The sequence below is a fragment of the Convolutriloba macropyga genome, chromosome 8, assembly GCF_964194025.1.
Source record: "Convolutriloba macropyga chromosome 8, txConMacr16.3, whole genome shotgun sequence".
Lineage (NCBI taxonomy): Eukaryota > Metazoa > Xenacoelomorpha > Acoela > Convolutidae > Convolutriloba > Convolutriloba macropyga.
Window position 1 is genome coordinate 1,589,786 of NC_134475.1, and position 23,083 is coordinate 1,612,868.

General features: G+C 37.1%; 1 protein-coding gene across 2 annotated transcripts in view; it reads right to left on the minus strand.

The window, feature by feature from the left end:
• The window catches only part of LOC142344373 (E3 ubiquitin-protein ligase HECTD1-like), a 120,637-nt gene that overhangs the window by 43,904 nt on the left and 53,650 nt on the right, over positions 1 to 23,083 (minus strand). The window contains exons 19-26 of one of the 2 annotated variants that reach the window (XM_075395971.1): positions 19,411 to 19,680; positions 18,826 to 19,079; positions 18,352 to 18,525; positions 15,018 to 15,218; positions 7,390 to 7,854; positions 5,185 to 5,346; positions 4,417 to 4,989; positions 3,896 to 4,039 (exon numbers count right to left, since the gene is read on the minus strand). In XM_075395971.1, coding sequence (XP_075252086.1) covers positions 3,896 to 4,039; positions 4,417 to 4,989; positions 5,185 to 5,346; positions 7,390 to 7,854; positions 15,018 to 15,218; positions 18,352 to 18,525; positions 18,826 to 19,079; positions 19,411 to 19,680 — 2,243 coding nt within the window. The remainder of the gene's footprint in view (positions 1 to 3,895; positions 4,040 to 4,416; positions 4,990 to 5,184; positions 5,347 to 7,389; positions 7,855 to 15,017; positions 15,219 to 18,351; positions 18,526 to 18,825; positions 19,080 to 19,410; positions 19,681 to 23,083) is intronic. The other variant, XM_075395972.1, reaches the window with a different exon arrangement.

A 23,083-nucleotide genomic window follows, 5' to 3' on the forward strand; every position in this document is an offset into this window, starting at 1 on the left:
ACTTTACAAACTAAGCTATTGTTAAAATCCAATGTTCGAAAACAAGTCAACAATCAAAAACGGAGGTAAATGCTCGAACAGAAAGAAGTCAAAATTCAAGTCATGAACAAATTTGCTTTCTGCTAAAAAAAAAACCTGTAGAATATCATTACTCCTCTTCGAGTCGTAAAAAAATTTGCATAAAAACATAGCCGGTAGAATACCGGAAACGAATCGAAGAAATTTCAAACCCTACCTATTTCAAAAATGTCAAAAAAGAATAAAACAAAGCAACATATAGTTAGAAAAAAGCAATTTTCAGAAATGTGGTGTGTTGGTAGGTAGGTGGTTGATCTGTACTTTAGATGGGTAGGAGGGACTTTTCTCAATTGTCAAAACAATCTTTTCACCTTGGATATTACCAGCAGTTCCTAATTACATCAAAACTAAGCTACTGTTAAAGTCCACTGTTCGAAAAAAGAAGCCAACTTTCAAGAACAGAGGTATAATGTTAGAAATAAAAGTTAAAAATCATGTCATGAACAAACTTGCTTCATTTAACAAAAAGTTACTCCTCTTCGAGTCTTAAACAATACCAACTTGATTATCATCACTGCTTCAAACCTCGTCCGAGATCAATTAAAAAAACGTTCGATCACATGGTTATAATGTCAGGACTATTCTTAAGACAGAAGGCATCCAGCCTCTTTTAGAGATTTTTGGATAAAATAGTTGAGATGTCAGCAAATGAACAACATAGCTGCAGATTGCCAGAAAATAGCCGCAACAACTTCGTAGATCTGTAGTCTAAAAAAAACAGTAAAAAAAGACAGACCAAAAAAAACTCGTCTATTCATTGAAGACTTATATGTTATATTTTGATTTAAAATCTGTATAAGTTTTTGCTGCCTCTATTAGCTGCTCTCAATTAATCTTCATTTACAGTAACACACACACACACCCATTTGACCTTATCTCTTTGAATTAAAGTAAATAAAAGTCAATTTCAACGTGAGGAAGTCATTTTTGAGAGGTAAGTCAAGTGTGACCGAAACTTTAATCACGCAAATGAACAAAAAACTCGCTCCACTAAGAGCGAAAAATGACGTCACACAAGCACTTCAGTTAAAATTGCATGAACGAAAGAACAAAAAGCAGATTTGAGGTGGTTGTGACGTCATATGGTCGTAACAAAAATTGCGACAATATGTAAAAAACATAGCAGGACAAGTCCTGACGTACAATTCAAAGATTTTTCATTCACTAAACGAAAAACTAGACCAAGAACGGACTATGAGTGAATAGGGAAAACCATTTCTGAAAAAAAGAATAAAAAAATTGTAAAAAAAAACAACATCAATGTCAAAATGCCGCATGAGAAAAAACCACTAGCGAGACATGGGAATTTGGTTCAAACAAAAAAACTAGGCCTAGAATGAACTATCAATGGATAGTGAAAACTATTTAGAAAAAAATGTGATCCAAAAAATTGAAAAAAACTGTAAAAGATCAGAGCGAAATTGCCGCATGTGAACAAAAAACCAATAGAGAGAAAGCGAATTTTTATCGAACACCGTTTTCTCACTCTACTTTAAAATTAGAGCGAAAAAATCTCACACCATAAAACCACTCGCTTTTTCGCTCCAATTCCTGTTTCGGCGTGACGAAAATCACTACTCCAATGTGTGAACAGATCTTAAAAAAAGACAGCGCCCGAATACAATTCAAATTTTTTGAAATGTAAAAAACAAAGACAAGGCCAATAATGACCCCAGTTATCGCTGTGCTGCTACTAAAAATAATTTCCCTAGGCGCCTTTTTGCGATTGCTGTATTACAGAAATCTCCTCTTGGTTGAAAAAATAGCAGTTCAGATCAGCTTCCTTAATTTTAAAAAAGCAGCCAAAAGACCAGAAACATACCCGGCAGACTGCCGGACAATAACCGCCGTTGATTCCAATAAGCATGATTGGGATTGAAAGAATAGAAGATATTGAAAAAAAAAGATTTTGTACAAAAACACTTTTTAAGTCTGAATTATTTTGATGGCATTTCGTAGTTGCAAATAACGTACTTGTTTCTTAGAGAGAGGCTACAGGGGCTACTATCAACACCAACAAGCATTAGAGATGGTAACTAAGACTTATAGGAACGACGTTCAAACAGCGGGCATATAAAATTGGGCTATATGTGTTTATCCCGTTTCTATTTCTGACTTCAATTTTTTATACTGACTCTGTTCATTTTGAATTGCTTTGCTGAGCAACTGATGTTCAAATTCACTTTTAGCAGAATGAGAGAAGAGAGAAACTAGCCTACAGAAGTCAAAAAGATTTCACGCAAAATGCCGAAAAAGCGGCAAAATGGTAAAACGAAAAAAAGTTCGACGAAGTAAAAAAAATAGGAGCGCTATAATAGCCGGCTGAGAAGATGAGGGCGGCTATTAAACAGTAAACAAACCACCTTAGCCTCCATATGCAATGAAGCAGGTCAACAAAACGAGAAAAAAAATCAGGAAAACATAGCCGGCAGATTGCCGGAATAGCTGCGAAAGAATAGACCTGCGTGCCATATAATAGAGATAGAAACAGATACAGATCTAAATTGAAAAATAAACCGACGCCGCTCAAAAAACTAGGCTAAAAAACATTCAGCGATAAATTAATAAAGCTGGTTAAAATTCATTCCACAGAAGCCTCTTATTAGGGACCTTTACAGCATATGAGTTCCTTTGACCTTAAACAAATTCAAATTAAACTTAAGTTTTTAAGTGCAAAAGTCATTTTATTGAGTGAGGCAAGTCACGTATGATCAAAATCTAATCACGCAAATAACCTAAAAAATTATCGCTAAAGCGAGTGAGAAATGACGTCACGCGCGCAAATGCCGTTAATAAGAGGAAGAAGTCATTCAGAAAATTTGACTTTTTCAGCTTTGCTGTGTGAACAAATGTAAAACGAAAAAAGAGCGTCAGACGACGAAACAAAAAACATAGCAGGACAAGTCCTGACGTACAATTCAAAGAATTTTCCTTGACTAAACAGAAAAACTAGACCTAGAATGGACTATGAGTGAATTGAATAAACCATTTTTAAAAAAATCAGATAAAAAAAGAAAAAAAAAACAGAAAAGCAATGTCAAAATGCCGCATGTGAACAAGAAACCACTAGCGAGAAATTAAAATTTAATTCAAACAAAAAAATTAGGCCTAGAATGAGCTGTGAATGGATTGGGAAAACCATTTAGAAAAAATCCGATCCAAAAAATCGAAAAAACAGTAAAAATCAGAGTGAAATTGCCGCATGTGAACAAAAAACCACTACCGAGAAACCGAATGTTTGTTCAAACACCATTTTCTCACTCTACTTTAAAATTAGAGCGAAAAAAATTCACGCCGCAAAACCACTCGCTTTTTCGCTCCATTTCCTGCATGTGAACAAGAAACCACTAGCGAGAAATTAAAATTTAATTCAAACAAAAAAATTAGGCCTAGAATGAGCTGTGAATGGATTGGGAAAACCATTTAGAAAAAATCCGATCCAAAAAATCGAAAAAACAGTAAAAATCAGAGTGAAATTGCCGCATGTGAACAAAAAACCACTACCGAGAAACCGAATGTTTGTTCAAACACCATTTTCTCACTCTACTTTAAAATTAGAGCGAAAAAAATTCACGCCGCAAAACCACTCGCTTTTTCGCTCCATTTCCTGTTTCGGCGTGACCAAAATCACTACTCCAATTTGACTTCAAAAATCATGAAAATGACAGCGCCCCAATACAATTCAAATTCTTTGAATTGTAAAAAACCAAGAGCACCGCAATATAGCTACGCTCAGCTTACAGCTTCGCAGCTATAAAAAGGAAGATTTACGTTCATCAATAGAGGGGCTACTACGGAAGAAGCAAGAGTTAGTAACCTTTGCCTCAGAGGAGTCCGGATGGTTGCAGACAAGTTTGAGGAACAGGCGAAGTTTCTTCACCTCACTGTCAACTGAGAATTGTTGTCCACTCTGTTCACCATTTATTCCACTGCTAGAGTGACCAGTTGACCCACTCACAGGCTGCAACACAACTCTTTCAAACAAACTGCCACTTGATAATAAAGCCACGTGCCTCGGTTGAAGCCACTGAGACTATTTCGATAGTATTCAAGAACTGCGTATCGGTTCTAGAACTCAGCTAAAATTTGGCAAGATCATCGAATTTTTAACTCATGGCAATTTGTAAACCAAACTAGAGCATTGTAAAATCGACACTACAGGCTGTCGGATATTTTAACATTTGCACAAGCGTGTTTTGAACAGAATAACATTACATGATTTTTTAACCATTATTACAAAGGAATAATTTAGCTGAAACTACGACTGCGCCATCTGACAAAATTTTGAACTCATCTTTGTCTCAAAAAAAGTAACTAAGAATGGCTACTTGAACTAACATTGATTGATGAATTCTCCACTGCAAAATCAACGTTGGCAGGCAGGTTGGTGCGTCCTGGACGAGGATCAAAAGCAGGAACAAACGCAGGGAAAGCTCTTTTGAGGATAATTTCGTCGTTGGAGCTGTCCGCATTTTGCTGTCCAGCAGCACTGGCTGGTACAGGGTGCGATGCATGGCTCTGGTGATGTCGCCAGTACTCTCCACGTCGACGTCTGAGCAATCCACTGTAATCTTTGCCAACATTCGAAGGTCGACCAGACGCAGAGTTATCAGAGGGCATCCTTGAACTATACTTAGTCGATGCTTTAACACTCAAAGTCGCAGGGGTGTTGGCTGATGTTACATTGTAGGATGAAGACTTCTTGGATCCCGTGGATTGTGAGACAGTTGTAGGAGGCAAGACTGTCATTTTGGCTCGACCCACAGTGACAGTTCGCTCTGATGACTTGTGATGTCCACCTGCGGATTCCATGTCACACGCTAGCATGTCATCTTCGGGGTCAATGTCCTCATCTTCCTCGTCATCGTCAATATCTTTCATGTCCTCCTGCTCTTCGTCAATCATGTCATCCTTTCAAAGAAGCAAAAAAAGTGAACAAAAAATAGCATTTCAATTCATGGCTATGTATATAGGAACTACTAGCACAGCAGACTTTCGGTCTTCTAAAACTTGCACATGCGCATCTAAGTACCGGTTACATGACTTTCCTTAAACTAAGGAGGCGAGGTGGGGGCTTGTTCAATAACAATAGATCTGAATTATCACCTCTTCGTCATGGTCATCGAGGTCCTCATCTTCATCGTCCTCATCAATGTCTTCATCCTCCTCCTCCTCATCGTCAACATCTTCATTGTCTTGTTCCTCAATGTCCTCATCTTCAATGTCCTCTTCGTCGTCATCCTCATCCTCTTCAGTCTCGTCCACATCCTGTATTACATAACCATTTACATAATCATTACGTCACCATTATCATATGTCATTATCTGACACCTGACAACCAAGTAGTCCACAGGAAATGTGTTTGGTTATCGTTCTTTCCCTATTTAATTCCTTGATTTGCATTCTTATTGCGTATTAGACTGGTGCTCTTCGAGCTAACGAGTTATTAATGGATCAAAAAGATGATAAATTTAATTACGGAACAAAACCATCAATAACAAGTGTCGGAAAGCAGTAGTCTAATCAATATTAATAAAAAAGATCAGGGATTTTTTTATTACCAACTATTTTTGGACAATTTTAGTATAATTAGGCACTGGTTATTGGACAGGACTATTGAACACTTTCGTTCCTATTGCTTTAACATTACACAAATATTAACTACGAAAACAAAATTCTTAGCATTATTAAAACTTTTCGAAAGCTGTTGTCAAGTATAAACAGCGATCGATAGTGATAAATCTACCAGAGCTTGAAATGTAACCATGATGTAAGAATATTATAGAGATTTTAACAAAACCAAACATCTGGATTGCCGAGAAGCAAAAAAGCAACACGTGAACGTGAAAATGGCAAAGCTATAGCTTGATATATAAAACCGTCAGGTGAATCGCGTGACATCTTAAATGCATTAACTCAAAATTCATTATTAGTCCACAAATAAGAAACAAAGCTGGCAGATTGCCAGAAAATAGCCGCAATAGCTTCGTAGATCTGCAGTCTAAAAAACAGTAAAAAGACAGACAAAAAAACCCATTTGACCTTATCTCTTTGAATTAAAGTAAACAAAAGTCAATTTCAAAGTGAGGAAGTCATTTTTGTGAGTGAGGTAAGTCAAGTCTGACCAAAAATGTAATCAAGCAAATGAACAAAAAAACTCGCTCCACTAAGAGCAAAAAATGACGTCACACATGCAATTCAGTTGAAATTGCATGAACGAATGAACAAAAAGTGGCTGTGACGTCATATGTTATTACTGCCTCTATTAGCTGATATCAAATAACCTTCATTCATCGTGAGTGACACACAACCATTTGACCTTATCTCTTTGAATTAGAGTAAATAAAAGTTAATTTCAAATTGAGGAAGTCCTTTTTGAGAGTGAGGTAAGTCAAGTGTGACCAAAAATTTAATCACGCGCATGAACAAAAATATTCGCTCCACTAAGAGCAAAAAATGACGGCACGCACGCATTTCAGTTGAAATTGCATGAAAGAATGAACAAAAAGCAGATTTGAAGTGGTTGTGACGTCATATGGTCGTAACAAAAATCGCGACGACGAAATAAAAAAACATAGCAGGACAAGTCCTGACGTACAATTCAAAGAATTTTCATTGACTAAACAAAAAACTAGACCTAGAACGGACTGAGTGAATTGGGAAAACCATTTCTAGAAAAAATCTGATCAAAATAATAAAAAAGAAAATCAATGTCAAAATGCCTCGTGTGAAGAAAAAAACACTAGCGAGAAATGGAAATTAGGTTCAAACAAAAAAATAGGCCTAGAATGAACTATGAACGGATTGGGAAAACCAATTTAGAAAAAAATCTGATCCAAAAAAATGAAATACAGTAAAAACCAAAGTGAAATTGCCGCATGTGAACAAAAAAACCACTGGCGAGAAAGCGAATTTTTGTTCAAACACCGTTTTCTCACTCTACTTTAAAATTGGAGCGATAAAATATCACGTCAAAACCACTCGCTTTTTCGCTCCATTTCCTGTTTCGGCGTGACTAAAATCACTACTCCAATTTGACTTCAAAAATCATGAAAATGTGTGAACAGATCTTTAAAAAAAGACAGCGCCCCAATACAATTCAAATTCTTTGAATTGTAAAAAAAAACCAAGAGAAGGCCAATAATAGCCCCAGCTATCGCTGTGCGGCTATTAATAAGTTCAGATCGCGGTTGAAATGTTATTTTCTTTGATTTTGTGTTGCAGCACAGCATGAGTTGCATCAAACAGTCGTGTAAATTAGTTGGCAATTCAATTGAGTTGTGAGGTCAGTGCAATAATCACAAAAGGCACCTCATTTTCCTTCGTGTCTTCGTTTGAAAGCTTCTGATCCAAGTGCTCGTTTCTCGCCTTCTCTTCCTCCGTTTCCATGTTGGCGTCTTCTGTGGTCGAAAAACTGAACAACCGACTTCGCCTCGATTTCGATTCACAGTCTGAATCTTCGAACAGATCCATTTCACGTTGAGGTCCAAAGAAAACTGGCCGCTCTCGCTCAATCGAAAAGAACTTCTTTTCCTTTGATCGTTTATTATTCACACTAGGGGAATAGCTATTCCTGCTTGACTCGTTCATACGTGCTTCGTTCTGTGACAACTCTTCATTATCGCATGTTTTTTGCTGGAAATCTTCAGCACTGCATTCGGATCGTCCGTCACTTTCTTCCTCATGGGTGCCTGGGTACGTAGTTGCCGAGGACTCAGAGTGGTGCCATTCTTCACCTGATTTCTTCCCACTCTCTTCTATCTCTTCGAGTGCCGTCTATTCGCCAAGAGAAAAAATACGCCTGAGGTAAGCAGTTTGTGTATATCAATAGATTCCACTTTAAAAGGATTTTTTATTACTAATGCATAGACAATTCTCATAAGCTTTAAAGGTAACCTAACTTTGGACGAATTGCGCTCAAATGGTAAGCAGCTTTTCGATTCTAGTGTAGCCGGTCTCCTTCCGGGAAAGGGTTTCAGCGGGTGAAACAATAATTTCACTAATCCCCTCTAAATGCTGCTATTAGAGGTTAGCATAGACCACAATAATCGTTTGAATTGAAAACATACCCAGCAGCTTTGGGTTTGATTCTCATGACCCCGATTAAGATTGAAACAAGCATTAGGCAGAAAGAGATAAAAAAAACAGTGCTACAAAAGTACCAAATTATTTTAAGTGGATTTCCGAGTCAGGCCTATTCATGTATCCCAATAAGAGTAACAGGACCAATAACCATAGTTTTTAGCCTTAAACGATCTCACTAAAATGAATTACAAATTTACCCGGAAGTTGCCGGAAAATAGCCGCCGTTGATTTCCATAACCAAGATTGGGATTGAAAGAAGAGAAAAAAACTAAAAAATAATTTTTGTGCAAACAATTTTAAAGTGCGAACTATTTTGATGTCATTTAGGAGCTGAACGAGCTGTTTCGCAATGAGACCACACAGGGGCTAGTATCAATACAAATAAGCATTAGAGATATTAACTATGAGCAAAGTACGAGTAACAGGCAACTCAAATTGGGCTTTATGGGTTTATCCCGTCTCTATTTCTATTTTCGTTTTTTGATACTGATTCTGTTCAATTTGAATTGATTTGCTGAGCAACTGCTGTCTATAAACACTTTCAGCAGAATGAGAGAAGAGTGAAACAAGCCCAGAAAAGTCAAAATGATTTCACGCAAAAAATGTTGAACAAGCTGTAAACTAAGGTAGAGCAACAAGTAGGACGAAGTAAAAGAAATACATAGCAGGACAAGTCCTGACGTACAATTAAAAGAATTTTCATTGACTAAACAAAAAAACAGACCTAGAAAGGACTATGAGTGAATTGGGAAAACCATTTCTCAAAAAAATTAGATCAAATAACAAAAAGAAACAGAAAATCAATGTCAAAATGCCGCTAGCGAGAAAACATTACTAGCGAGAAACGTAAATTTGATCCTAACGAAAAACTAGCCCAAAGCAATATGAATGGATTGAGAAAAAATTCGATCCCAAAAGACTCCGATAATAGCGATATTCTTTACTTGAGATCAAAATTTCTTAATAATTCTTCCTGCGGCAGTATAAGACTCAAATAATAGCGATATTCTTAACTTGAGATCAAAAATTCTTATTAATTCTTCTCGCGGCAGTATCGAGTCGAAAACAAATGGACATCAGAAGAACATAAACCGACTAAAGTCAGAAGAATTGCTCTTGAACGACAGGCGGGTTCAAAAACATTTGACCCCGGCAGGGTTAAAACCCCTGACCTCCCGATTGATAACCACAAGCACTGCCCACTCGACTATCTGGCCTACCTTCTGTTATGCTGCAACCGATTTTATACTAACAACAAGCTTTACTTCGGAGTGAGCAATAGAGATCACTCAAAAATGAAGAACGAAAGCGAGATATTGTCACTTGATAAGTCAAAGAATGTTCTCGAAGAAAAGCGCAAAATGGTCAAGTGAATAATTTTGCATAAAAAAGACCAACATGTTTACAATAATTGCTATTAACTTCGTTCAAGAGCAATCAACAATGAGAAACATTTCGACGCTTAAATATATATAGATCGTTTGCGGTAGCAGACAAAACGAAGTCTGATTTCAAAAATAATTTTTTGGGGGCAATTAGGGACAATTTGAAATATTGATGCAAACTCAAACCAGACTAACGGATAGCTCAAATTTGGCACTACGACCAGAAACATAGCCGGCAGATTGCCGGTAAATAGCAGCGATAGACGCTTGTGGCCTTCCATGAACTGAAACTACAGAAACAAGATAGGCAGATTGACACAAAGTCCCTTAGTAGACCACTAGATTTTTTGGGTTAGATACGTACTGTGATTTTTATGATACATATACGGTCTATAAAGAAAAGCCCTAAAAGAGCTTTTTCAAAATCGATTTTCGAAATAAAAACTCAAAACTAATACTCAAGAATTAGGGAATATAAGTTTGGCACTACTTAGATGCACAATATTAATCTTTAACTAGTAAATGCTCATAAAATAAAGTTCCATAATTGAGTTCAGATATCAGTTTTTCGAGTGAGGTAAGCCATGCAATCGACTTAAAAGCAGAAATAACGTCACGCAGACAAATTTTAACTGCAAAGCAGTAGAAGTCACTGATGTCATTGAAAAAGTCAAATGTCAAATACGAAACAAAAAACTAGCAAAAAACAATTACTACTCTTTCAACTACGAAACGAATTAAACAATTTATAAACATTTTGTTTGAATGCAATTAAAAGACTTCAAATTTTGAGTGAGCTATGGTTGCACATGCGTTAAGAGAAGTGTCAGGCTAGAAATCTAACAAGAGCCGGCAGATTGGCGGAAAGTAACCGCTTGTGGCCTTCCATGGAATTGAAACAACTGATTGACCACCAGTCCTTTAATAGTCCACTAGACTTTTTGGGTTGTACTCGGACTGTCAATTTTATGACACATACGGTCTATAAAGCAAGATTGATATTCGAAATCAAAAACTCAAAACTAATACTCAAGAATTAGGGCTTATAAGTTTGGCACTACTAGATGCACACTATTAATCTTTAAATAGTAAATGTTCATAAAATTTGAAGTTCCATAAGTGCATTCAGAAGTCATTTTTTTTAATGAGGTAAGCCACGCAATCGACCTTAAAGCAGAAATGACGTCACGCAGATAAATGTTAACTGCAAAGCAGTAGAAGTCACTGAAGTCATTGAAAAAGTCAGGGTAAGATGAAACAAAAATCTGTAAGACATAAAGAACATAGCAGGACAAGTCCTGACGTACAATTCAAAGAATTTTCAAAGACTAAAGAAATAAATAGACCTAGAACGGACTAGTAATGAAATAGGAAAAACATTTCTAAAAGAATCAGATAAAAAAAACAAAAAAAAACATACCCGGAAGATTGCCGGAAAATAGCCGCCGTTGATTCCAATAAGCATGATTGGGATTGAACGAATAGATACGGAAAAAAATTTTTTATGAACAAAAAAAATTTTAAGTCCGATTTATTTTGATGGCATTTCGTAGTTGAACATACTTCTGTTTCTTAGAGAGAGGCTACAGGGGCTACTATCAAAACCAATAAGCATAAGAGATGGTAACTAAGACTTATAGGAACGACGTTCAAATAGCAGGCATCTAAAATTGGGCTTTATGGGTTTATCCCGTTTCTATTTCTGACTTCAATTTTCATACTTACTCTGTTCATTTTGAATTGCTCTGCTGAGCAACTGACGTTCAAATTCACTTTTAGCAGAATGAGAGAAGAGAGAAACTAGCCTACCGAAGTCAAAAAGATTTCACGCAAAATGTCGAAAAAGCGGCAAAATGGTAAAGCGAAAAAAAGTTCGACGAAGTAAAAAAAATAGGAGCGCAATAATAGCCGTCTGAGAAGATGAGGGCGGCTATTAAACAAAATCAGTGTCAAAATGCCGCTAGCGAGAACAAAAAAAACCACTAGCGAGAAATGTAAATTTGATTCTAGGCAAACAAAAAACTAGGCCTAGATTGAACTATGAATGGATTGGGGAAACCATTTAGAAAAAAATCAGATCCAGAAAATTCAAAAAAAAAACTCGCTCCACTAAGAGCAAAAAATGACGTCACACATGCAATTCAGTTGAAATTGCATGAACGAATGAACAAAAAGTGGCTGTGACGTCATATGTTATTATTGCCTCTATTAGCTGATATCAAATAACCTTCATTCATCGTGAGTGACACACAACCATTTGACCTTATCTCTTTGAATTAGAGTAAATAAAAGTTAATTTCAAATTGAGGAAGTCCTTTTTGAGAGTGAGGTAAGTCAAGTGTGACCAAAAATTTAATCACGCGCATGAACAAAAATATTCGCTCCACTAAGAGCAAAAAATGACGGCACGCACGCATTTCAGTTGAAATTGCATGAACGAATGAACAAAAAGCAGATTTGAAGTGGTTGTGACGTCATATGGTCGCAACAAAAATCGCGACGACGAAATAAAAAAACATAGCAGGACAAGTCCTGACGTACTTTTCATTGACTAAACAAAAAACTAAATTGACTAAACAAAGAATTTTCATTGACTAAACAAAGAATTTTCATTGACTAAACAAAAAACTAGACCTAGAACGGACTGAGTGAATTGGGAAAACCATTTCTAGAAAAAATCTGATCAAAATAATAAAAAAGAAAATCAATGTCAAAATGCCTCGTGTGAAGAAAAAAACACTAGCGAGAAATGGAAATTAGGTTCAAACAAAAAAATAGGCCTAGAATGAACTATGAACGGATTGGGAAAACCAATTTAGAAAAAAAATCTGATCCAAAAAAATGAAATACAGTAAAAACCAAAATGAAATTGCCGCATGTGAACAAAAAAACCACTAGCGAGAAAGCCAATTTTTGTTCGAACACCGTTTTCTCACTCTACTTTGAATTTAGAGCGAAAAATTTCACGCCGCAAAACCATTCGCTCTTTCGCTCCACTTCCGGTTTTGGCGTGACCAAAATCACTTCTCCAATTTGACTTCAAAAATCAAGAAAATGTGTGAACAGATCTTTAAAAAAAGACAGCACCCCAATAAAACTCAAATTCTTTGATTTGTAAACATAGCCGGCAGATTGCCGGGATAGCTGCGAAAGAATAGACCTGCGTGCCGTAGAAGAGATAGAAACAGATCTAAATTGAAAAAAAATCGACGCCGCTCAAAAAACTAGGCTAAAAAACATTCAGCGATAAATTAATAAAGATTGCTAAAATTCATTCCACAGAAACCTCTTATTAGGGACCTTAACTGCACATAAGGGTTCCTTTGACCTCACACAAATTCAATTTAAACTTAAGTTTTGAAGTGCAAAAGTCATTTTATAGAGTGAGGTTAAGTCACGTATGATCATAATCTAATCACGCAAATAACCTAAAAAAACTTTCGCTAAAGCGAGTGAGAAAAGACGTCACGCGCGCAAATGCCGTTAGTGAGAGGAAGAAGTCATTCAGAAAATTTGACTTTTTCAGGTGTGCTGTGTGAACAAATGTACAACGAAAAAAGAGCGTCAGACGACGAAACAAAAAACATAGCCGGAAGAATTCCGGAAGCGACTCGAAGCGTCAGAACTTCACAGACAAAATGTAAATGCAGCGGAAGCCATTACCATTTGTATTCAACCATTAAACCATTACCTCCTCAGGTTTGATCTAGAATTGAAAACGTTTGGAAACGTTAAAAAAGTCCGAAATAATTAACATGGTCAAAATACTGATACGCTGAAAAAGCTGATAGGGCTATCAATTGCCCTCGAATAATTAATTCATGATTCTAATCTCAAAGATCGCGAAAGCAAAGGCAGATAATAATCTTAGAATCTAAGTTAACTCTTCAAAAAAAGAATGCTCAAGTTAAGAATCAGAAAACAACTACAATTACACTTCTAATCATCGCAATTAAGAAAAAAGAGCATATAATTCTTCCTTGTACATAAGCTAGACAACATGATTTCATACTAATTCAAAACTTAAATTGATCATAGAAAAGACATAAGCAGCACATGAATATTTAAAGGCAAATAATCGTTTAAATTAAAACCAAGGCCGGAAGAAAGTTGGAGTAACCATTAATAAGTGGATGTTTTGTAAAAATCTTGCTAGCAGACTCTCAGTACTGCCTTATGTTGAATGAAATCAATTGCAAACCAGAGAAATGACGAAAATCTAAGAAAAAGCTGAAATCATTCAATTTTTTAACAACTGACAAAATCAATATACCGAAAATAAATGTAGGTGCCAGCCCGAAGCTAGAATGATACTAACTAGAATGTGAAGAATATGGACACTATGTAAGGAACACCGTAACAAATTTACATTCTTGATTTTTGAAAGCTGAAAATCAAAATTAAAAAAAAAATCAAGAAAAAACGAATACATTTCATTATTAAGCATTCGAGACATAGAAAAGATAACGAGCCATCTGATACGAAGATCTATCCTCTTGAAGAGAACTCAAAGAATGGAAAATAGGAAACATCGGAACATTTTGCAAAAAAATGGTCAAAAAAACTTTTAAGGCTGCATTTGTGAAAAAGTTTCAACTATTATTCAAAAACTTAACGCCAAAAAATGATTGAATTTTTATAGAAACGAAATTAAACTCCATCATGTAGCACAAAAAGACTATTTCTAGTAATTAAAACCAAAACAAAAAAATTGAAAAATCGGAAAAAATCTACCAAAATCGGATTCTCATATGTACAATTTTATAAAACCAAATTATATCGAGGTAGAATGAGGCGTTGAGTATATGAATTATCAAAAGGAAGTTGCCATATTAACGGATTTTTGACAAAAAGACGGTTTAAAGATCCGAAAATGAAGAAATTAATAGAAAAAAGCAAAAAAAATAACTAAAAAATCAAGAATTATGTGCCGATTTTGAACTTGAAACGCATCTTCAGGCTCTGCAAAACACTGTGCTATCAATTTCCGAGGTTGACATTTCAATATAGCATCGAATAAAAAATATTTCCACAAAAAAACTGGGCCAAATTACAAGCAAAAAAACTGGGCCACTTAGACGAAAAAACGGCTAAAAACGGTTATCTACATGTGCCATTCAGTCAAAAACTACTTTTCAAAGTCAAAAAGTCATTCACTAAACGCGGCGCATGATCAAAAAACTTCGCTCGCTCAGAAAAAATTAGTTCACACGGCAATTTTACTCACTTTCACTTTTAGGTCAAAACAGCGTCTGAACGAATAGTACTTCCGGTAAAAAAAAAACCTTAAGAAAACCAATACTCCTCTTCGAGTCGTAATAAAAAACCAAGAGCACCGCAATATAGCTACGCTCAGCTTACAGCTTCGCAGCTATGCAAAAAATAGCGCAATAATAGCCGCCTGGAATTGCTGACGCGGCTATTAAAAAGTAAGCAGAATTTCTGGGTTTCTCGCGAGATAATACGTACAGGTGGCATTATGTCTTCATCAACTACACTACGCGATGAATGTCGCATTCTCAACTGTTCCTCTCTCTCGCTCTCACTCTCGGCCATCATCCTGTGCATTCTCCTCCTCTCCTCCCTCTCTCGCTCCTCATCGTCCATATCAGCGCCATCCTCTCCATGATCGGCATTGTTATCCGTGTCTTGGTTCAGCAGCGACGTATCCTAAAGCAGTTCTCCCATTGCAAATGAAAAATCTCGACCTTTTGGATTTACTAGCTAAAAGCTCACAAATCTTTTATCCACACTACGTCAATTGCGTGCGATATTTTCGTAACATTATGATGTGCAATAATGAGAGCAAATGTATTGTAACTGAAGTGCATAAATGTCATTGGGGGTAATCTGACGTATTATTAGCTCAATTGTCTTCATTTACTTCCGGGGATGCCTAAATAGCAGCACGATTCCAACACCTGTCTGTTATCTTCACATTAGCCAACACCTGTCGTATAACATGGCTCAATCAGCAAAAAAGAAACAGCCGAGAACACTACTCACTACAGACCCTTTCAGGGACAAACCTACACCAGAAATTCCCTCACACAGGATATATGCGGATCGTTTCGGAGACTCCGTGCTCAGAATTGACAATTTCCTTCAGATAAATAAACCATGCGATAACTCAACACCGCAAATTCGACACTCAAATCAGATTACACAGCCGCGCCACTGATATAGACGGAGAACAAAAGCCCATTACTGCAGAAATTTGATCCCAAGATGAATAGAACGCTCTCCACGCAGTTTCAAATTTAATCAGTTACTATATCTAACCAAATAAAAGCAACATGATAAATTTTTGTCAGCATATCGCAGGATAACAGTGCTAATATAAGGACAAACTAGCACATCATCAGTCCCAGATTTACAAGGGACGGCGAACTAATGTTACTGTAGCAGCTTGACAGCTGGTTTGCTACCTTAGCTGCCTTTCCTTTGGCCGTTCTCATCTCGTAACCACGTGGTTTTACTTTAGGACAAGGGATATCAAAATTAGCGATGTCATTAGGTGATTGATTGCCTTTCCACAAGTGTCTGTGGTGCCGCGACCTCTCTGCATCCACACCGTCATGGATGATAAGCGGTCCATGGGTTAGGGAGAACGGGAGGGAACCCCCCCCCCCCCCCCCCCCCCCGAGAAAAAGGCGCATGGAAGGGTCCATTATTGCGTGCAGTGCGGTTGTGTTGGACTTATAATAATTTATTCTAACCACTTGCCACTTGTCCTCCTCAATTGGTCGGTGCAGCAGGCCGTGGATCCGTTAGCACTAGAGATCCGTTAGCACTGTCAGCGATTAATATTTTGGTATGTCTCAAGTTAATCTTCGTCACAATTGGGACAGCAGTTCAAACAACAGCGGCCAATATACGGCTGAAGAATGAGAAGAGGAACAGACAGTATCCCGTTATAAGTTGTGGCAGTCGGATACGGGTAATAAGTGCCATTGTCTGGTCCTATTCTGGCCTTTTCTGTGGCCCTCTGTTGAGTGTTCTCCTATCTTACCCAAATGCATGTGGAATGTGCTTTGAACGAATTTTTCAGGCATATCTATTTTATGTTTTACTCGATTATTTTTTGTTGGCGGTGCGCAACTTCACGCCCCCCCCCTTTAAGTATAAATGAATCTAGGTGTCCGGGAACGGGAGTTTGTTGTTAGGGAAAATTCATGATTGGTACGGAGGCTCGGATAGCTACCGATAAAGAATTGCTGCACCAGTATTATCAAGTGAGCTTTTACTGGCAGCATGCTGCGTTTAATTGCGTAGGTCGATGATATTGTTGAATTTGGAGTTGGTTCCATTTAGTATTACTGATTGTCGGGAACATATTGGGGTAAACAAAGTTCAGGAAATTGTATTGTATGTCAACATGTAAATCTCTTCGAAGTTAATTTTTTTTCAACTTACTATTTTATTGTAGCTTTACTTTCGTAAATGATGTTTTTCCAAAATTAAGCAAGTTGTCAAAAAAGACCCGTAATCCTAACTTTACCATTCAACTGCATTGGCGTGCTGTTGATGAAAAAACGAAGAATAAAATTTGCCTACTTACTCTTGGTGGTGAAAAATTGCCCCAAATTTTCAGTTGACACTAAAAGTTCTGGTTTTGAGCTGGAATTGCAGTTGGTTCAGGTATGATTATAATTGGCCCTCTGAGCTAGACTCAACCAAACTTGAGTCTCCATAGGAAGCGCCCTTTGGAGCTATGTGTAGCTCACTCGCGTAGATACTGGAGAGCATTGACTAGAGGAACTCGCCTTGGGAGAAGACGCAGTGTTTAATTTTCCCTTACTCACAGTTTTGTTGCAATCCATGTAAGAGAACCTGCCTAATGAAAATGAAGCGTCCTACTATTCCGTGCAGCTCGCCATGGAAGCTTCCAGTATATCGCTTGGTAATAAGTGAAACTCTAATTTAAACCAGGAAAGCTGTGGTGAGATCCAGGGATACAAGGAGTACAAGATTTAATTTAGTTCAGACATTTTTGATGATTTTTAAAACGTCTTTTAGGGCCAACATTGTTGAGTCATCAGGTGTAAAGCCATGCTGATGCTGTTTAAGTGTACTCAAAAAAAATTATTTAGCAATATTTTTCAATTATCAGCTATTGGAGACAGGAGTACTATAGGTTTCCAGCTTTCTTTGGTATCCGTCAGGTATCAGCGAGCAATGGGGACGAGATGACGCATGTGAATTGGCACTATTTTATCTAGGCAGAGCACTCTACTTCTCTTGTTTCTTCAATTGGATTGTTTCATGTTTTTAATTGTGTAAACTCGGCTCAAGAGTTTACACTATTTCCCACCCGCTATTTCAATTTCCAGGGGGACGTTGAAACACAATATTCCCATGGTCAGTGATTCAATGATAAATAGCGTGAAAAATTGGCATTGAGGCATATGGAATCGAATGACATATCCCAAATCATTAACTTGAATAGCACTTTTGACTATCCTTCACTGTATCAACTCTAAGTAGATCAAAACTGGATTCGAACCATCATTTGTCATCACCTATTTGCTCCATTATTTGCAAGCTTAGCGTGGTGTTCCGCTATCGAAACTGGTTTCTCATACGTATTTCTCTTTTTTCTTATTTCTCAAGATCTTTTTAGCCGAGTTTATTTTGAAAAAGTGGAGCTTCCAATCTAAGATATGCCAAACGTATCTGATCGACATTTGTTTGTACTTTCAGCCTCCTAATCAACCACATCACATTCTTATGCTTAATCCTAATTGAGCAGTCGTAATTATGGATGATTTTATATTCCTAGAATGCAGCTCTACTGTCTAACCTGCAAGGGTGTAGTAGCAGTAGAGGACATGACATGTAGCTCTGACTCATCGTCATCATCATCATCATCGTCATCTTCATTTTCATCACCCTGCTCTACTTCCGCGTCTTCCTCCTCTTCTCTCATCTCCATTGGAGTATCCTGTCTGTTGTCTTCATCCGCTCCTCCCGATACCTAAGACATAACTAGTTTTCACATCGTTTGTTAAATCGTCAACAGCACAGATAGTTTTTATGTATCAGTTTGCTAGACAGATTTTAAGAATTGAAGTTTGATTCGACTAATTATCCTGTTCCATCATTGATCGCAGTTTAACAGTTTCAATCAAAGAGTATAGTTATGATTGACTATTCATTACTTATGATTGACTATTCATAACCTATGACCACTCATCCCTTATTTGTTATAAACCTAATTTTATAATTATATCGCGGAATGAGCAACGTGAAGCATTTTCATAAATTATCTTTTCACCTGGCAATTGTCACCAAATAGAACAGAAGCTGTGATTCCTTCAGACAAGCTCATCACATGTTGAGCAGTTGTGGAGTCCATGGTGGAGTTGTTGTTGTTACTGTGTGCCTGCAAGAACTCTCTGAATACACTCTCAGCACTACTAATGTCCCTGGTTCCGTCTGCTGTGGCCACAGCTGTCGACTCATCTGTTTCTATGTCTTCAATATCCAGACAAACTCCGGGACGCCCACCAAGTCGAAGACTCTCCAGGCCTAAACATTTAGTACTTTAGTTTTAGACCCACAATCTTCGAGAACAATAAGAAGCAGAGATAGAAAATTTTACACGATATGTACAAGTATGACATGAGGAATCAAAACATAAACATCATTAATTTATGAGCAAAGCTAAATTATAAATATTTTCCTTCTTAAATTTGACTGTCCTTTTTCAGAACTTGAAAACTCGTGCTATAACTACTTTTTAACTTCTGCATGACTTCAGCTTTTACATGTTTACAATGTGATCAGAGCCAAATTATACAAACCAGTTCAACAAAGTTTATTTACTTGCTAGATGTCAAGTTTATACGAAATTCCTCACCGGTTGAATTTAAGACATCTGGTACAGAGGGAGGGCAAAACAACATGCCACCAATACCAGTCTCATCACTGTCGTCAACAGCCGAAGTCGAGGATTCCACTACCAGTTTACTGCTCGAATCCCCCTCACTTCGAGCTGAGGACGTTGTCGTAGTCTCAGCCAGCCTCTGTTGTTCTGCTGACGTCGGCAGATGTTCAGACATCATTTGGGCTGCCATCGCCTCCTCGTATTCGTCGATCTCGGAGAAGAAGTCACTCATCGACTTTGCATCTGTAAAGCAATCAACTGTCAGAAGACAAGCAACGGTATATAAAACAAATAATGTGATCATGTAAAATAGATATAAATATGCATATTTCCTTTCCCAATGCTGAGAATAGTTTTTACAACCCAAAATCTCTTCCTGCAAACTATGGTAACTCTCTTTTAGGGCAACGAATTGTTTTTTTCTTTAGTTTGATTCTAAGTCGTCCACTGCTGGTTTTCTGTTTTTTAAATCAAAATCTTTCTCGAAACCTGACCTTTTAAACATTTCAGTAAGGATGTTTTAAAAATATCCTGTAGAATGTCGAACCAGGCTATTTGCCGTATAGAAACATACCCAGCATATTGCCGGAAAATAGCCGCCGTTGATTCCAATAAGCATGGTTGGGATTCAAAGAATAGAAGGTATTGAAAAAAAAATTTTTGTACAAAAACATTTTTTAATTCCGATTTATTTTGATGAAATTTCGTAAATGAACATACTTCTGTTGCTTAGAGAGAGACTACAGGGACCACTATCAATATCAATAATCATAAGAGATGGCAACTAAGACTTATAGGAACGACGCTCAAATAGAGGATATCTAAACTTGGGCATTATGGGTTTATCCCGTTTCTATCTCTGACTTCAATTTTTTATACTGACTCTGTTCATTTTGAATTGCTTTGCTGAGCAACTGATGTTCAAAATCACTATTAGCAGAATGAGAGAGGAGAGAAACTAGCCTAAAGAAGTCAAAAAGATTTCCCGCAGAATGTCGAAAAAGCAGCAAAATGGTAAAGCGAAAAAAAGTTCGACGAAGTAAAAAAAAATAGGAGCGCTATAATAGCCGGCTGAGAAGATGAGGGCGGCTTTTTGATGGCATTTCGTAATTGAACATACTTCTGTTTCTTAGAGAGAGGCTACAGGGACCACTATCAATACCAATAATCATAAGAGATGGCAACTAAGACTTATAGGAACGACGCTCAAATAGAGGATATCTAAACTTGGGCTTTATGGGTTTATCCCGTTTCTATTTCTGACTTCAATTTTTTATACTGACTCTGTTCATTTTGAATTGCTTTGCTGAGCAACTGATGTTCAAAATCACTATTAGCAGAATGAGAGAGGAGAGAAACTAGCCTAAAGAAGTCAAAAAGGTTTCCCGCAGAATGTCGAAAAAGCAGCAAAATGGTAAAGCGAAAAAAAGTTCGACGAAGTAAAAAAAAATAGGAGCGCAATAATAGCCGGCTGAGAAGATGAGGGCGGCTTTTTGATGGCATTTCGTAATTGAACATACTTCTGTTTCTTAGAGAGGCTACAGGGACCACTATCAATACCAATAAGCATAAGAGATGGCAACTAAGAATTATAGGAACGACGCTCAAATAGAGGATATCTAAACTTGGGCTTTATGGGTTTATCCCGTCTCTATTTCTCATTTCGTTTTTTGATACTGATTCTGTTCATTTTGAATTGCTTTGCTGAGCAACTGATGTTCAAAATCACTATTAGCAGAATGAGAAAAGAGAGACACTAGCCTAGAGAATTTCACGCAAAATGCCGAAAAAGCGGCAAAACGGTAAAGCAAAAACATAGCTGGCAGATTGCCAGAAAACAGCCGCAATAGATTCGTAGATCGGCAGTCTAAAAAAACAGTAGAAAAGACAGACCAAAAAAATTGTCTTTTCATTGAAGGCTGATCTGTTATATTTTGATTAAAAATCTGTATAAGTTATTGCTGCCTCTATTAGCGGATCTCAAATTACCTTCATTTAGAGTGACACACACCCATTTGGCCTTATCTCTTTGAGTTAAAGTAAATAAAAGTCAATTTCAAATTGAGGAAGTCATTTTTGAGAGTGAGGTAAGTTAAGTGTGACCGAAAATTTAATCACGCGCATGAACAAAAAACTCGCTCCACTAAGAGCGAAAAATGACGTCACACATGCACTTCAGTTGAAATTGCATGAACGAATGAACAAAAAGTGGCTGTGACGTCATATGGTCGTAACAAAAATCATGACGAAATAAAAAAAACCAAGAGAAGGCCAATAATAGCCCCAGCTATCGCTGTGCGGCTATTAAAAAAGTTCGACGAAGTAAAAAAAATAGGAGCGCTATAATAGCCGGCTGAGAAGATGAGGGCGGCTATTAAACACAGAAAGAGCTTTAAACAATTTGAATTGGTTATTTCAATTCAGTAATATTCCTAGCTATAAACAACGTTTATTCACAAAACAGTGTCATTCATTCACATTGGAAGGATTAAGAGTAACACTAGGCGACAATAAATCAGCGTTAAAATTCCTTTGAAATGTGAGAAGTTATTTATGAAAAACTGGTCACGCAATTGAGATAAAATTCTGATGTGTAACAAATGACGTCACGTATAGTAAAAAAGCGGAATAAACATATGGGTGTTTCAGTTCAGGTTTCCATCCTCACAAATTGCAAAATAAAAAGGAGATTCAAACGAACAGTAACCATGGAAAAAATTTATCTACAAAATTTTTTGATCTTTGCATCTGAAAAAGTTACAAAAAAAGCAACGGTTTCAGGACTAAATACCCAATGCCAAAATAGGCAATGTGACAAAATACCCAATATTTTGTCCTAATGTTGACACCACCAGAACGATTATTTAGCATAATATTTAACTAGAGCATTTGTCGTCTGCCTCAAAAGGACTTGATATGAAACTATAACAACCAATAAATTATCAGCTGAATGAGAAAACATGCTTTTAATATTGAGTACTAATTTATAATCAGATTATTGAATGAAAAGATCAAAGGGAACAAATGGGGCACATAGAACTTCATTACTTTAAATGAAACAGCAACACAGCAATTAAAAACTTGGAATTGTTCGAAGGAAAAAAGGCAAACAAAAATGATAAATGTTGAAACACAGCGAAACATTAACCACAGTCGGGAACTCTCGCAGCTATTTTCAGGAGGCAAAAAACAAACATGGATCGACAAACATTGGACGAATCGCTCTCGAAGGTCTCTTACTTATTGAAATCTTGTGCTTAATTATTGACATCTTGTGCTTAATTATTGTCATGCATCAGATGACTCGCATCCGGGAGGGGCTCGAATCCGCGCCCCTCCCGGATGCGAGTCATCTGATGCATTTACAGTAACCACTAGGATACATGGGCTATGCAGGGTCATCTCCCACACTCGCATTTTTAGCAACTTGATCTCAAGCGCAAAGTCACTCGAGAAGTAAAATCGAAAGAATGTTCTAGAAGAAAACGGTCCCACACTAACAATAATAGCTTCAAACGGCGTTCTGGAGCAATCAAACAATGATTAAAACAAGGAAATTGTGCACACATTGCTCCAAACCTCCAAATTTACACAAGCCCAACTTTTTTTGTTAAGCCAATTTTGGCCGATGAATACCTTTTGCAGT